This window comes from Bombus pyrosoma, linkage group LG5, assembly GCF_014825855.1.
Source record: "Bombus pyrosoma isolate SC7728 linkage group LG5, ASM1482585v1, whole genome shotgun sequence".
Lineage (NCBI taxonomy): Eukaryota > Metazoa > Arthropoda > Insecta > Hymenoptera > Apidae > Bombus > Bombus pyrosoma.
In genome coordinates, this window is record NC_057774.1 from 6,175,331 (window position 1) to 6,191,234 (window position 15,904).

The following is a 15,904-nucleotide window of genomic DNA, read 5'->3' on the forward strand; positions in this document are numbered from 1 at the left end:
GAACTCCTTGTGGACAATCCGTAATCCGTGCTCGATAAGAGAACGAATAGGAGCCTTTGTTACTAATCAGCATCGTTATCACCGTGTAATTAATTGCGGTATTATCTACATGGACCTCGGTGAGTTGGACAGACGAGCTGAAATTTAATGAAAATTGTCTTCACCTTCATTAACCATGAAAATTAGTTTGCTCGCGCTAAGCTCGAGATATTTTAAAGGTAATGTGGCATTTGATACGATAGAAAATGGAGGCTATTGTCATTCCAAGAAAATCTATATCCAAGTGGAAATGTTTCTGGGTCGTGTTCGACGCAAAGATTCGATCATTTTTTAAAAAGTACTTGGGCAATAGGTGGCCAAAATTGCAGTGAAAACATATCCTAAAAGCGATCATCACCTCTGGAACTCACCCGACTTTGGGAAGGGCATTGTAGTCGTCCTTGAGTTCGATGTCGATCACAGACACGTGCAGCGAATGGTACTCCAGAGCGAGGAACTGGTGGCTTCCGGTTCCGTTCACCTTGTATTTGATGGCTTCTCTCGGCACCCGAGCGAAATTGCTCAAGAAGTAGCAACCAGCCCGCCCAGACTCCCGTGCTTCCTACCAGCACGTGACATTAGATCGAACGTGTACCTTTCGATAACACCCGACAGTTTACGGAAATGTTCCGGCACCTCGGGAAATATTCCACCCACCCTTCCGTTTCTAATCCTTTAATAAACGAGGCCGCTTACATTTATCGAAATCCATCGTAATGCATACGTTTCAAAAATGTATGTATGTCTCGTTAGTTCCGTTATAGCTCAAAAAACAATCTCGCGTGTAATACGTAACTATATCGGCTGAAATGTTTCGCGTAACGCGGATAGTTTCACATAACGTTTCACGTGCAATAATATGAATCATGTTTATTTAGACGAAATTACGCGTACTTGGTATGCGCAGTTGCTACAATGAATTCACTCTCGTGCTGTCTCGCAGCTCATATAGTGTTTTATGAACGAACGCATTAAATTCGTGCATAATAAATTACATTAGCGTAGCAAATAATACGATCTAAACTCCCCCTTATATGTCATAGTACAGTACATAACAGTGCATGTGAATTAGTCATTTGAAACAGTGCTGGTTAGATCTATTTCTCTTTTTCAACTCTGTAACAGTTTAGTTATACAACGATATTTGGATAGGACTGAAATAATAGGTACCCGAAGCATTCTAATTTTCGGTATGTTAATGAACTGGATGTGATGTATGTGTGTCATTTGTTAGATATCCAATCGAATATTTCACAGGTACTACAAAACAAACCAAGAATACGTAACGCTTGGGTATCTGTAAAATTGATATCGTAGCTCTTTACGTGACAAGTAACTAGGGGCTAGAATTATTGGTAGAAAATAAAACGACAGTGGACAGGTTAATATTAATATTGCTTCGTTTATTGCGCTTGTCATACGTACGATGTCGTGTCTCCAGTAGTCCAATGGTTGATTTTTCAAACAGGTTCCACTGACACGTTCACACCGACCCGGTTGAGCAACGAATGCAGTGAATCCCACACCAGCTTTATCACACTCGTTTGCATCCTCGTTGATCTTGTCTGCCTGCACCACTAGGTACTCGCTTGACCATCCTGCACAATTTAACCAGGACTTTCTCTCGTACATTCTAATAACTAACCTGTTCGGTCTTTTTTACGGTATTATTTTCAAAACCTTCAGCTTCTGAATACTTTGATCTTTTGCCAGAAAGCGTAGACGGTACCAGCAAGCGATCTCTCGTGGGATTCAAATTGTATTCGATGTTCGTAGTCGCTCTCACGTCGTTATAGGTAAAAGTCACCGTATTCTCTTTATTTCGATAGTGTTTATCGAAGGTACCCAATCTGATGAGATAAACGTCCTGTGTAGCGTGAATTTAATGACTCCAATATCTCAAACGTACTTCATCTCATTGTCGTTGATTAAATTTACCTTATGATCGAACCATTTGTCAAGTCTTTCCACAAAGTCGATCCATCAGACATAGCACGTTTCATGTAAATTTGAAGATGTATCTTATGGACTACTATAGGTTCTTCCAACTGATACACCGAGTACCTGAAAAATTTCTCACGTCATTTTACTCTTTTATTTCGACGAGAAGAGGCTAGGCGTCGAGGAAGAAAGAATATTTTGAAACGAACCATAGATCACTGAAACGTAGACAGTGGGCGGATTCTAAATATTTTAATGGATCTACGTTAGGAGGATGTCTGTGATCCGAGCAATCCTGGCCGCCCCGAATTTGCGGTTCTTTCAACCCATTTTCGCCAGACGATTTTCTTGTAGATTCCGTGTTTTTCGTCTCTCCTTCCTTCGCTGAAAATTCATCATGATTCCTCCATTTGATTCTATAATCTACATTCGAAGGTTGAATCTGCTCCTCTTCCGATAGCATAAGTAAATTCCTCTTGAAAGGCCACTTGCTCTTCGACTTTTTCTTATTCCTTTTGTTCTTCTCCCCCTTTCCCTTCTTCGTCTTCCTCTTTCGCTTTCCTCGACGTTTCTTCTTCAGATGCTTCGCATCCTTCTTTTTGCCACGATTCTCATGTTCCCGTTTCTGATTTGCCGAACGTGCATTACGTACAGCCGTATCCCTTTTTTCCTTTACACCCGATTTATTTCCGCAAACATCGTTGTCCTTTCTCGACGTCTTTTTCCCGTTCTCGAGATTCGATTCGAGGAATTGGTCATCGACGTTCTTACCCACGTTCTGCGGGAAAGATTCCTCCTTCGTTGGTGTTTCTTCTTGTATATTGGCCAAGTCGGCCGAGTTCTTATCAACCTCCAAATTCGTCTCGAATTCCTGTTCATTCGACCGATCTTCCCATTCGTTCGCCACCGGAGCATCTGCTGTACTCAGCAGATCCTTTTTATCACCCAACAATTTTCGATCATTCAGTTTGTCAGAACGTTTGAACGGTACCTCGCGTTTCAGGTCATCACCTCTTATTACAGAGTCAATTATTTCCTTTATTAAGTTACGATTCTCCCCTCTCGAGTTATCTTCAACCTCAGAGTATTCCGACTCATCGTTATCCTCCGAAGATTGTGTACCGTCTTTGATACGAGTTCCTTCTCCCATCACTACCACCGTCTCGGTAGTCGCTGTTCCTTGTTTGCTGTCCGGGGCCGAGAATTCTTTCAAACTCCAGAACGTACGATTGTCAGGAACTATGATAAACTTCTTCAAATGTATCAAAGTACGACCAGTCGTGTTGCTCGAATTCCCCGTATCGGCCACAAGTTTCTCCAACTTTCTCACAAAGTCCGAAATCGCCAACATATTCTTCTTCTCGATCGACTCCTTGCTATCTTCCTTGGCAACTATACCTTGGGGTAAATTCGGCGAAGCCTGAAGCGCTGATTCCGCCTCTAATTTTGTTTTTGGATATGACATCTGCGCCTCTATAACGGTTTCGTTGGAACTAGTGAGCTTCGTTGTCGTTGCTACCGTTGTTGTTGTCGTTGTCGTTGCCGATTCCGCTGCTATCACTATCGGTGGTTTTGGATAGGACATCTGCGCCTCTATCACTGTTTCATTGGAACTAGAAATGATCGTTGTCGTTTCTATCGCTGGTGACGTCACTGCTGACTTTGGCGTTTCTGTCGCTGGCTCTGTCGTATTCGAAGAATCGTCGATTTTAAGATCCTGAATACTGAGAACCGTATTTTTCACCATAGATCCTTGATATTTGTCAGGAACAATGGTAGTCTCGGCTAAATCAAACTTCAGCGTGGTACTATTCAGTACGTAACAGCCTACTTTCTCTACATCCGCGGCAGCGTCTGGATCCCCATTTTCGAAATTATTTTCTGGCAAATTAGACTGGTCTGAGGAAACCTGAGGCGAATCGTCCAGCAATTCATCGCTTATCTTCTTCGAATTGACTTCGTTCGAAATCAAGGCGACTCGATTTCGATCTTCCACGTTCAAAGACTCGTCTTGCTCAGCGCCAACGATCTTCTCGCGTTCCTCCACTTCAGTTTCCTTTGGAACGCACGTGGCTGATGCAAAGGATTCGGAATTCTTCTTCAAACGTTTAAGACTTCTCTTCCAGCTGCTGTTAATCTGCAACGATTGCTTCGACGATGTCGAGTCTTGTTTCGTTGCATCTTCGTTAGGTTCGATGGATTTCTTTTGCAAGTGGATCAGTCTTTGTCGGGGATCGTTTCTGTATCTGCCGGCATTTCGATTTCTAGCGCGCATCGTATCGAGAAAGTATTCTCTGGCTACCGATCGATCGTCGACTTGATCAAGAGGTGCGTTCAGAGACGATTCAACGTCATAACCGTTCGGCAAAAAATTAGCATTGTCTGTTCCATCGGAAGCGAGTGTGTCCGACGCGTCAATAAAAGAATTCGCTGACTCTAATGGAAATCGATTGCCGTAACTATTCGCTTTTCCATCGTAGATAAAGTCCTTCCTGAAAAATTCGGGCTCTGCGTTGAAACTGATGGACACCGGCCGACCGTACGCATCGCTCTCCAAATGAATTTTTCCAGTAAATGAAATATCAAAATCTTTCCCATGTCCGCCCTCCTCGTTTTCAGTTTCGGCGTTCTCCAAATTTTCTTCTTCCATGGATCTCATCTGACCTTCGGTTCTTAGATCCTTCGGATATCTATCGAATTCATTGAGCAAACTGGAGCTATCGCTCACCTGATTGTAAGAATTATCATTCTGCATATCGTCAGAAATCTTCGAATCATCGTCCGTTTCTTTTTCCAAAAGATCTCCCAATGCTGGATCTGAATCGTAATTTACACCTGCAGAACCTTCCACACTGTTATCGTCATCAGTCTGTTTTTCCTCCAAAAGTGTCCTGTCGTTTTCATCCATCTGTTCTCCGGGTAAGAAATAATCGTAATCACTCGACGACTCCTGCGAGGAAGGGAGCGATTGCTCCTTGTCGCCGCCTTTATTTTTCTTCTGCCGTTTCAACGCAGACCTCGTAGCATCTCGTTTCTTCGACTCCTTATGGTCTTTATCGCGAACCGATTTTAAACGCTTCCGGTGTTCAGACGCATCCTCGTCGGACTCGATATCCGAATTATCATCTTTGATAAAATTGTCTTCGTCCCGCTGAATCTTCTTCTGATCCTTGTTAGATCTGTGACCAGCCTTGCTCTTGCCGTTCTTTAGCCCCTGAACGGATAGCAAACGTCTGCCTCTTCGATTCGTTTCCGCCTCGCAAATGACGTTCTTTGTTCCACGATCCCCGACACGGCGGACTCTGCCTTTCATGCAAGGCGGCAGGATCCTTCCTAGAACGCCATCAGTTGCTGGATTCAGAGAATCTTCCCTCAAACTGTCTTCGTTCCTCGCGTTTTTATTCTTGCGCTGGCTGGAACTTTTACTGAAAAAAACACGGTCGTTGTTACTCTTCTGTTTGACAGTATACTCCAGTGATTCGGTCGTGACGAACCATGGATGATGGATCCATTTGATGTCAGACGAATCAAGAATTTCACTATCAGACGCAGGTTCCCTGTTTCTCCTTACGTCTCTAGAACGGTCTACATTCTCGTTTGCAATTTTCACTTCATTTTGTCCAGCTCGTGGATACTTCTTCGAGGACAGCCTATCCCTTATTCTTTTTCCAGCTTCACCCGGATCTTCGACTTGCACTTGTACGTAATTCCGCTGTTCACGAGAGAAGCTGCTAGTCAGACCTAACCTTTCCTTCACGACGTTCATGTTGGCCGCTTTGAATGAAAATTTCATCGCGGAATCCGCTCGCGTCGATCGCTTTTTCCCGCCGTGATCGATCGGATTATCTTTATATACTTTTCCGTCGAGCTTGTCTGTCTCGTGAAACGCCTCTAAATCCTGCTTTTTAATCATCGGAGCCGTAGTGCGTTTTACTTTCTTCTTTCGACCGTTTATCCACTTCTTTCTCATCTTCGACGACTCCACGTTCCGGGAGATCGACTGCAGATCGACGAATGCCGGTTGAGGTGTGGGCACAGAAAACATTGGCGTCTCGTCGGGGAAGGTTACTCCCTCGATGGAAACCTCTTTATGAAACTCAGCGTCTCCGGGTGAAGTTGGCGGCGCGCTTTCTGTGGGTTTGACCACAGGTCGAAATGTTTGGTCCGTGATTTTTGTCATCCCGACTGAACTGGTCGTTTCTTCGGTCGTATTTGTCGTCGTTGACTCCTTCAGCATGATCGTCGTGGTCTCATTGACTGTCGATGTCCTGTTAATCGTTGGTTTCAGCTGTTGAAATGCCTTTTCAATGTTTTTTTTTAGACCACCCAGTCTGTCGATTAATTTTGGAGACTTGGTGCCAGATTCGAGAGTTTCCGTAGAGATTGTACTTCGTAAAGATTCGGTAAGTGAGACCGTAGCAATTTTGAAAAGGTCTACCACGATCAACGCTTGTGTCAAGTCGGATGTTTCGCTTGTAAATGACGTAGGATTCAATAGCAGCATATCATCGTCGTTAGAGTCAATATTGTCAACGTACTCTGGCGCGAACATGTTGGATACAACTTGATTCTGTTCCTTCATCATGGATGAACCCATCGGTGGTGGGATCACAAGCTCGGGACTGGAAGTTGAACTCTTGTAATTGTCGAGCAACTGGTCAGGATTATTCGCAAACAGATTATCCTTTTGATTTGCTTGTACTAGTTCGTCTGATGCTTCGTCTTGAGAACCTACGTAAGAACCCTGATTCATGTCAAATTTATTGTTATAAGAAGAAGCTTTTTTGCTCAATTCATCCATTTTTTCATTCAGGATAGCTTGTACAATCTGCTTTCCATTGACAGTTTGGTCAATTTGTAGAGGCGATAGAGCATTTTTATTTTTATCGAGGTCATCTATTCTTTCATTGAGAATTATAGCCTCCGTTCGATCGGGAATTTCGTCAATTTTTTGATACGGAAGCGCATCGTCTACCTCTTCAATTTTATTTCCCCGTTCAGCAACGTCAGTTGAAATCATCTCTTTCTCATGCACAGGATTAACGCTCGTCGTATCGCCTTTTTTCTCTGTCAGAATTGGTTTTGATCCCATCGTATCCTCTTTAAGGACGTCGCTTATGCGACTGAATTTGTCCTCGATCTGTTTATCCACGCTATCCTGCTGACTAGTTTCGTCCCATGAAAACGAGTCGTCGCCCATCTTGTTCCCTTTTTTGCCCTTTCCATTTGTTATTTCTGACTTTTCATCGTTGGCCAATTTATCCGACCTTGATTTCCCGTCCGTGCCTCCCTTCAGGTCCCGGGCAACGTCTATATAGACTCGCACAACGTGACCGGGTTTCCGATTCGCCGTCGCGAGTTCTTTGTCATCATCGGCCTTTTTGCTTCTCTTTCGTCGACCTCGGCTCCGGGACAAGTCATTGAATCTCTTCGATCTGTACCGCGCTGACCGCCAGTTTTTCCAATTTCGGAGCTGTCTGCGCGATCGTCGGAAATTTGTCCTGCTCCCATAACCCGTAACATCCTGTTTCTTCAGCTTTTTTCCTTCCCGATGGTCGTAGCTATTTCTGCACGATAAGTCCTTCAAGGTTCTCTTCTGCGGAGTGTAATTTTTTATCCTTTCCTCTTTCGGATGCTTCTTTTCACGCGCAGAAATATCCTCCTTTCGCAAGGTGTTTCCACCTTTCGCGACCGTATTCGAAACCAGCTTTCGCCTGTCTCCAGCAAAAGTTTCGCTGCAACTTGCGTCCTTCTTGTTACCGTTAGATTGAAAGGATCCGGACCTCTCTCGTTTCTTGTTAAAAGTCCCGAGTCTGGTCTCTCGCGACGTGGATGTATTTCCCATTACTCTATTTAAATTACCCTTCCCGATTTCCTTCGTTCGAGCTGGCCACGCCACAGGAGACCCATTGCTATTCAATACACCTGTCGACAAATTTTTTAAAGGCTCGTTTAAATGCATAGAAGGTCGAATCGCGAGCGAATCGATTGTCGACGTAACGGGAAACATTTTGTTCCTCTTCTTGCCCGACTTCAGAGGCGGACCTTTATTTCCATACGAGGATTCTGCCCGGTATTTCTTTCGTTCAGTCTTCTCAACGTCCTTCCCGCCATTAACCTCCATCGACTGCATTTCCGGCAGCAATTTTTTTCTCCACTCGTACTTCGTCGAAAGGCGAAATTGTGATCCCGAACAAGCTTCGTCGTGTATCGAATTCACACATTTATTTGGCTCGTTCACGAATGGATTTTTCGAACGTTCCCCTTCCTCTCGCGATAGCTTTTTGGCTTCCGCCTTCGAGCTGATCGAGTGGAATTCGCGATTGCCTGTTCCCTTTCCATCGCGCGAAACCTCGCACTGGTTCCTTCTATCTTCGCTCGTGGATTCTGAATTTTTTATACCTGTCGTCGATCCACCGCGTTTCGAATTTCGCTCGCCCGCTACTCTTCCGCTTTTCGCCTCGAAGACTACGTTCGTCTGCGTCGACGCTCGATCTCGTTCAACGTCGACGCTCGACGCTACTTTATCTCTGCTTGGCGGCCTTCCAGCCACCATTTCCGGAGACAGGAACAAGCTCCACGTCGACGAAACTTCAGCTTGCTTTCCTTTGCATCTTTCTCTTGCAATCGACTCGGTCGCGCCAGAATTCAAAGCCTCGTTCTTCCTCGACTCGTGGGATTCCTCGTGACTCTTTGTTCCTTTATTTACACACGCCTCTTTCGATAAAACTTGATTGGATTTATGACAAGTTTCAGGTTCGAAAACATAGGATTTCGGTGTCTGGTTGGCAAACAGATTCGCGTGTAGCGTGGCCGATTTCTTCCCGGACCGAGCTTCATCCCCTTTGGCCTGGCTTCGTGCCACCGAATTATCGTTCGAACTCGAGCACTTGCTTCCCGTCCGTAACCTGTTGCAAGGTTTGTTTATAGTATGGTTGTAGTTTGACTTGGCCTTGCCATCCGAACTTTTGTTCCAGCCTCCGTACTGACGTCTGCCGCTTGCCTCCGAGTCGCAGGAGCAACAGAAACCCTGCAATCGTTTAGTATCGTTAGCTACGGTCGTTGAATATCCCTTGAAGAAAACAAGTCTAATATCCCTGCATCTTTACATTTAGTCGTCGATCATTGTTATTCGTGCATGAGAAACGTATAGTATCTTTCTCGAATTTTAAGAAAAATTCTGAAACTTTCCAAGTGAAATAAAGTTGTGAAATTGGCAGTTCAAAGTGTAGTCGACTGAGGCAATGAACAATTTGATTTTTCAATACAACAAGAACGAGTTTATCCGTAAAGTTTACCTGACTAAATGGGACAGGTTTTCCACGTATAAAGCTTCGACCACAAGTTGGCTGCTCGGAATCTACATCGCATCCCGTGTAATTCGGGCTCCGGTTGTTAATCACTTCTTCTCTCGCCTCTGCGTTAACAACCTTGTTCAAAGTCGCGCGATCAATACGACTGTCCGCGAGATCTTGCCGACTACTCTGCTGGTACCTCTACCAACAATGGCTAAAAAGCTCCGTAGAACGTTATGAAATTATTATTTATCATAATCTGATAAGAAATCTACAAGTACTTCGCGCGACACGATAAATTACCAGCAGAGTTATCAGCCGTGAACTACGTTATCTTTGCGTGGAAAATTAGGCTACTCAACTCTCCTGATACTCACACTTTGGAATTTCAATCCGTACAATTGTAACACGGTTTCTTGACGAACTTTGATCACGTAGGGATTTTGCAGTGGAATTTTTCTCATCGTTATGGGGTCCAGCACGTGATCGATTACTATGAATTTCTCTTCAATTTCAGTCTGATAACAGTATTCCGTTATTACAAAATGTTAATACGTAGTTCGTGATATCGTATAACAATTTAAATGTTTTAATTTTTTAGAACACAGCAGTAAAGAGAAGAAAGTTCTACTAAAAATGTAGTATCGTCAAAAATTGTACAAAGATCGATAAGCAGAACACCTTGCCGATATTGTTGAATCTCATGCTGATAACGATGTTCCTGATGCAGTTTGTTATCGTCCCTCGATCCTGTTCCTCGTCGTACCTACGTTTTCCACGAACGTGAACATCATCCCCTAACGTTCTACGAACGAAAACCAAGAATCGATTCTGCCAGTCGCTTGAAAAATCCATCGAACTCTACTCTAATTTTTCTATATTCTATTCTTTCCATCCCGATAACTATATTATGCAACATTCACATTAATTATGCAAAAGTCAAATGAAAACTTATTGTACTTCTCCTGTGTAAATGCGGAGCAACGAGAAACCGCGGCCCTGATCTCGATCGCCGGTCGATTCCATTCCTCCGAATCTTCGTCGATGTGTTCGCGACTTGTGAACCGAGACGGACAGTCAGGATTTCTTGACGGGTGAAACCGAGGAACGTATTCGAATTGCGACACATAGGAGGAGCGGGTCGTGCTCATTCTGGGATAAGAGACGAGTGTCATCTGCACAGATCGATCGCGAAATGAATAAAGGAATTTCCCGGACCAGACTTTGGTTATCTATTCTCGAAAGTGTATTCGGCAGTCGACGCGTTTATCGGATTACCCAAAGGATCAGGAGATGCCAGACAGCCAGTGACATGTTAGATTATCTGCCAGGGAACTCATCCTCGGCTACAGGCGCGCAGCCTCAAATTTCTCGTCATGTAAGAATTTTCCACGCGTGCAAGAATGAAACTGGATGGAAATTTCTTTCTACTTCTTTTTTTTTTCAAAATAGCGATATCTTCTGACAGTTTTCGATTCGGATCGATTATATTTTTCTTGGATGTTCCGTGGGGTTAGAAGCAGAGGAACGTCGAGACACTCGTCTGTTTCCCGATCGATAGGGAAATCGAACGTTAACGTCACTTTGTTCTATATTCAGGAAATCATTATACTTGTAAATACATTACAATCTCAGTTGTATATAAACCATATTTATTTGCCATATCAGCTATCAGCCATTTACATTTACAACGGTGTTTGAATAACGTGACTTTATGCTTTCGATTCGACGAGGGACATCCGAGCGCCATCGATGACAGCTCTTCTTCCTCTTACGATCCGTTAAACATCGTTGAACCAATAGAATTTTTCCTACGATCAAGATCATCGAGAAGACGCGCGTCGAACCGTCCCTCGAGTTGCTTAAGTACTGCTTAAGAATATCACAGATCGCGATTCTTGCGTAAACGCACTAAAATTGTAACAACCTTCGCTAGCCGTCGGCTCGCGACAATCGGATCTCCTTTTTGGAAATCCTTTTCGCGGCACGATTGGTTCTTTTCGCTCGAATGCGAACCATTGCGTCTCCGTTTCGACGACCAAGGGGAATTACGAGCACCACGACGAACAGCTCACCAATTTCTGTTTCACAAGCTCGTTGATAAAATCAAGTTACTCGGAAGCAATCGCTCGACGAGAGTAAACGAAACCTGTGTACCTACCGTACGAGTATTTTGTGCAAGGAACGTTTAGAAAGGGAAACGTGAAACGTGCGACGTTTCTCGAATTGTAAGGGAATCGTTGCAAATTCGTGGATATCTCTTATTTCTAAGGTGTTGATAAAAAAGTTCTCGAGATTCATAGGGATCAAAATGTGTAAGATAAGAAGATTGAAAGGAGAAAGTAGAGTTTCGTGTGTAGATGCTGTCGTCGATTCGCCGAGGGAAGAGTGAGCTGCTCGCCTGCAGCGACTAGACTCAACTGAAAGCCGAATTTCCATCGAGAACCGAGCGAAACGGTGTCACGAATAAAAAGCGAAGCGTTAATCGAAATTTGTGTCCGTACGGAGAAAAACCGAATGAAACAGGTGAATAGAAGCGCGCGCTAACCAGCTTGATCTCTCTAAGCCTTCGTAGAACCAGCGTAAGGCGATCTATCCGCGACGAGAGATTTTCCAGCCAATCTATTTTTGAAACGATACAACACGGACAGCTCCTTTACGCAAACTTCGTTTACCTTAAGTTAACTAAACTAAACCGAAAAGGATCATCAGGGGATACGTTATTTACAGGCTTTACAGACTAACAAGAGCGAAGACAATCGGTGCGCGAGAAACTAAACGATTCGCTTCGTAAATGTTTTCAGTTCGCGTTTTTTAACCCGTTTGCACGACACGGTCTGATCGGCGAGATTTCTCTCGCGAAGTATTTGCACTTCGCGTTCCATCGAGGCCTAGTCTCGATCCTCCGAGAGTCATTTTCAACTATGCTCGTTACTCGAGCGATTCTAGAAATTGTTCGTTAGCTTTTCTCGGTTTTTAATTCGAATAGAGACGCGAGTCAGAGATATAGCTCGCTTTTCCTAAAAAGTTGCGCGTTGATCACGTGTTCACGTGACTACAACGTGGCCGTATACTTTTATTCTTGTCTATCGAGAAACTCTGATCTCGCTAATAAACGGCATGCTTTGCTAATTCCATTAGCAAGCTTGCCGGTTCTCTACTCGCCTTGTCGCAAACTGAACGATCGAAGCGCTTTTTGTAAATTTACTTATTCTGCGTGTGTACGTGTACGTCTTTATTAGTTTCCTTTTTATTCGTATTTTGCTCGTGTGTATCACACTCTCGTCTGTTCCGCCGTACAATTTATTGCTTTCACTATAATAAATCTAAGGTCCTCTAAAGCGTCATAGGGAGAGATATTAACATTAATGGCGCGTTTAAACGAGATTACTTCGACGACCGTACCGAAGATCGACATCTCCTCGGTTGGCCGTTCCTTAGACTCTTAAAACGCTGTAACAAGCTTATCTATCGGACGATCCTCCGTCATCGCGAATCCCATCTTCCTAGCGCAATACTCGTCCATCTCTCGATGCATCCTTCCACTTTGATTCTTCGGTTTTCCGGATAGAATTCCTGCGAAATATCGATGCACGTAGTTGGCGACAAAACACTAATCAAGATAAAAATACGATATCTTGAAAGTATCGCTATTACCTGAACCGATTCCCTCCGACGCAAGATCGCTCGACAATTGCTGAAAAAATGATTAGCCCTTGTCGCTTAGAGTGTGTCCAACCACAGCACGCCATTTTCCGTATCGAATCCAAATGATCGAATATGTCGTAGATGAAATCTGTCGGTGAACGATTGTCCAAGCCTGATCATCACCATGTGGTACATTTGTTAGGGGGGTTCATTTTGGTTCCGATCGGGCAACGGAACGCATCCGCGAATGCTTGAGAGTTCATCATTATACCGTTGACTCTAAACACATTTTAATGGGTGGCATTTATTTCTCAACAACGTTAAATTCTTCGAGGTACGACTGAAGAGGAAGACGCTGGCTACCTTTCAGGCTGAGGTGTGTGATAATCGAGCTCAACGGAAAGAATGTAGGCCTCGGCAGTCATATTGGAACAGTAAGTCTGCAATATAATTCAAAAATAGGATTAGATTTCTACGATCGTCCATCTCGCATAGTTACAATTACACTAATTTCCATGCGTTTACGAGAAACTGTTAGATGTTGAAGAAATATGGAATATATAGAATGAATAATATTTAGCGCAATATATATGGCTACTTAGGCTCCTGAGCTCTACTCTTCTAATTATATTCATAAAGATAGGAATTCGTAAAGCGAGGGCGAAAATCTTAAAATGTGGATGAAAGGTGTCGTATGTTTACCTGGGCGGCGCTTATGAAGAAAAGCTGGCTCGGCCGAAGTCCCTCTAATCCGGGAAGACTTCGATCCTTCCCGTTCGTCAGGGTGTGCCAGGTTTTATAAGAAATTTGCAAGGCTCCGATATCAGCGACATTCTCGTTCCTCGTCACGTTCCAGTCGAACTGAAAAACCATTCGAACGAGTTCCACCCGACTTTCGATATGCTTGCTCGAAGAAAATATGTGAAAGAAAATATTCTCTACCTGTACAGCAACGTCGTTCCCATAAAACTGAACCTTCCTCCAGAAGCTTCTGGCATAAAGCCTCGCGACGCATTCGATCCTCGCTTCCAACCTCTTCCAAGACTCCGGCGTGATCCAGAGCCACTGATCGACGTTCATATCGGGATCCAATGGCAGTCGACGTCGATGGAGGTCGAAAGCGTGGAGAATCTCGTGACCGATCACCGATCCTAGAGTCGCGTGCGCTGCATACGCTGGCCCAGCATCCCAGGACCATGACCAAGCTGTCATCATCGCCAGTGGAATGCCTGAAATCGATGAATTCACTCGTCACAATTCTTTGGGCAAGCTTATAAAATGTTCAGAGATCCATTTTACCTATTGTGTTCGTCGAAGATTCGTAGTAAGCGGATACGCTATAGGGATGACGACGTCTGCAAAGATAAAATTAATTTTATCCCATTCTACTATCGATGGGTTTGCAGCAATAAGGAGACAGCCCCGATATCTAAAATCGTATTTATCGGAAAAGAAAGAGAGACATAGGTTTCCTGTTCAAGAATGTAGAGATTTAGTACTACGAATATTAGCTGACTACGACGAATGCACAGTACGTTGCAAAGCTACTCGATTTTGATCGATCGTGAATTAGTTTGCTTTTAAATAAATTTTGTCGCGTCAGATTACTAAGAAAGTGGTTACTCCACTTTTATTTTCCATCCTATTGTTAGGATGTTCGAAGTAAGAAAATGCTCACTTTTCGGTGACGTTCCTGCGCAAAACCTTGTCGTCCACGGTGCGAACCTGTCGAAATCGTTTCAACACGGTGTGGAAGAAATCCGCCGGATCGATCTCCACCTACCGGAAGTGATAGATGGCAGTCACGAAAAGCTGACGGAAGTATCGCTAGGAATACGCGCGCTTCGCATGCAAAGAAGCACGAGGAAGGCCTCACCTCGGCCATTTCGCGGGCCAGCAGGCTCTCATTGTGGAAACCAGGCCACACGTGAAATCTTCCCCGCAACGAGTTCAGCTTCAACAACGCCTGCGTCCTTGTCTCCTCGTCTAGCCAAGATTTCACCAAAATGCGCTCAGCTACTGTCTCTTTCACGCGTTCGAACAGCCCTCCCACCTGTTCGCGACACGACGCAATTTGTATCGCAACGTTTTCACCAAGACAAAGGACAGAGAAGAGAGAAAGAGCAACGAGAGTAGAATAGAGAGAAGCAGACGCTATTTTTCATCGCCTTACCTTGTTAGCTAGGTTTTCTAAATACTGCGGCGTGTACTGCTGCACATACAGAGCACCCACGATTTCGCTGAAGACATCCTTCGTCAGCTTGAAACAGGACAGCTCCCAGTCCTTGCTCCCGGTCACGTTCACGATGTCGTGCAGGGTGTCCGTCGCGTACAACAGCAACAGTCCATTGTGAATAATCCTTCGTAAGGAGGATTCACTCGTGAGTATTGTTTGCGCGTTTAAAACATCGCTTTCTATCTTCGTTTTATTCGATCCGCGACTTCGAAAATAGCTATAACTCTCGTACGAGTGTTCGTACGAAATAATAGCCTGTGAGGATATATATTTCAGCGCAAAAGAGAGGATAATGTCCTGGTGGCTATAATAATGAACAGCTGGCTCCGAAAGCATAACGAATTAGCGTTATCGATTCTATCGAACCTTGCCATGCCTCCGCCACAAACGCGAGCTCGTTTCGACAAATTCGAGGATACGTATCTCTTTCTTCCCTCCTTGAGCTACGTGCACGTGACAGTATTAACGGAACTTAATAATTTCGATCGAAGTGAAATCATCGTTCCCATTAGTAGAAACTCGGTTCTGGTTGATATAGAGCGAACAGAGTAGCGCAGATGGGCGGAATTTTCGCAACGAAGGGTAATGGACGAATTAGGCACCGATTTACGATGCATGCTCTCCACTGGTATCAAAATTTACGCTCGTACCACGTTTATTAACCGCATACGGTACGCTGGCGTGCACTGCGTACGAACTTCTCTGCTCATAAATGTTACGCCAGACGCTGATAGCGTTCTCCGCG

The 15,904-nt window shown here is 44.2% G+C and overlaps 1 protein-coding gene across 2 annotated transcripts in view; it reads right to left on the reverse strand.

Annotated features, from left to right (window-relative positions):
* Window positions 1–10,921: 10,921 nt before the first annotated feature.
* LOC122567791 (neprilysin-1) overlaps window positions 10,922–15,904 on the reverse strand; it is a 73,396-nt gene continuing 68,413 nt past the window's right edge. For both annotated transcript variants that reach the window (XM_043726789.1, XM_043726787.1), the window contains 9 exons: window positions 15,097–15,283; window positions 14,800–14,976; window positions 14,602–14,702; window positions 14,223–14,278; window positions 13,866–14,152; window positions 13,626–13,784; window positions 13,287–13,363; window positions 12,933–13,202; window positions 10,922–12,851 (listed from right to left, as the gene is read on the reverse strand). In XM_043726789.1, the coding sequence (XP_043582724.1) occupies window positions 13,103–13,202; window positions 13,287–13,363; window positions 13,626–13,784; window positions 13,866–14,152; window positions 14,223–14,278; window positions 14,602–14,702; window positions 14,800–14,976; window positions 15,097–15,283 (1,144 nt within the window). In that variant the 3' untranslated portion in view covers window positions 10,922–12,851; window positions 12,933–13,102. The remainder of the gene's footprint in view (window positions 12,852–12,932; window positions 13,203–13,286; window positions 13,364–13,625; window positions 13,785–13,865; window positions 14,153–14,222; window positions 14,279–14,601; window positions 14,703–14,799; window positions 14,977–15,096; window positions 15,284–15,904) is intronic.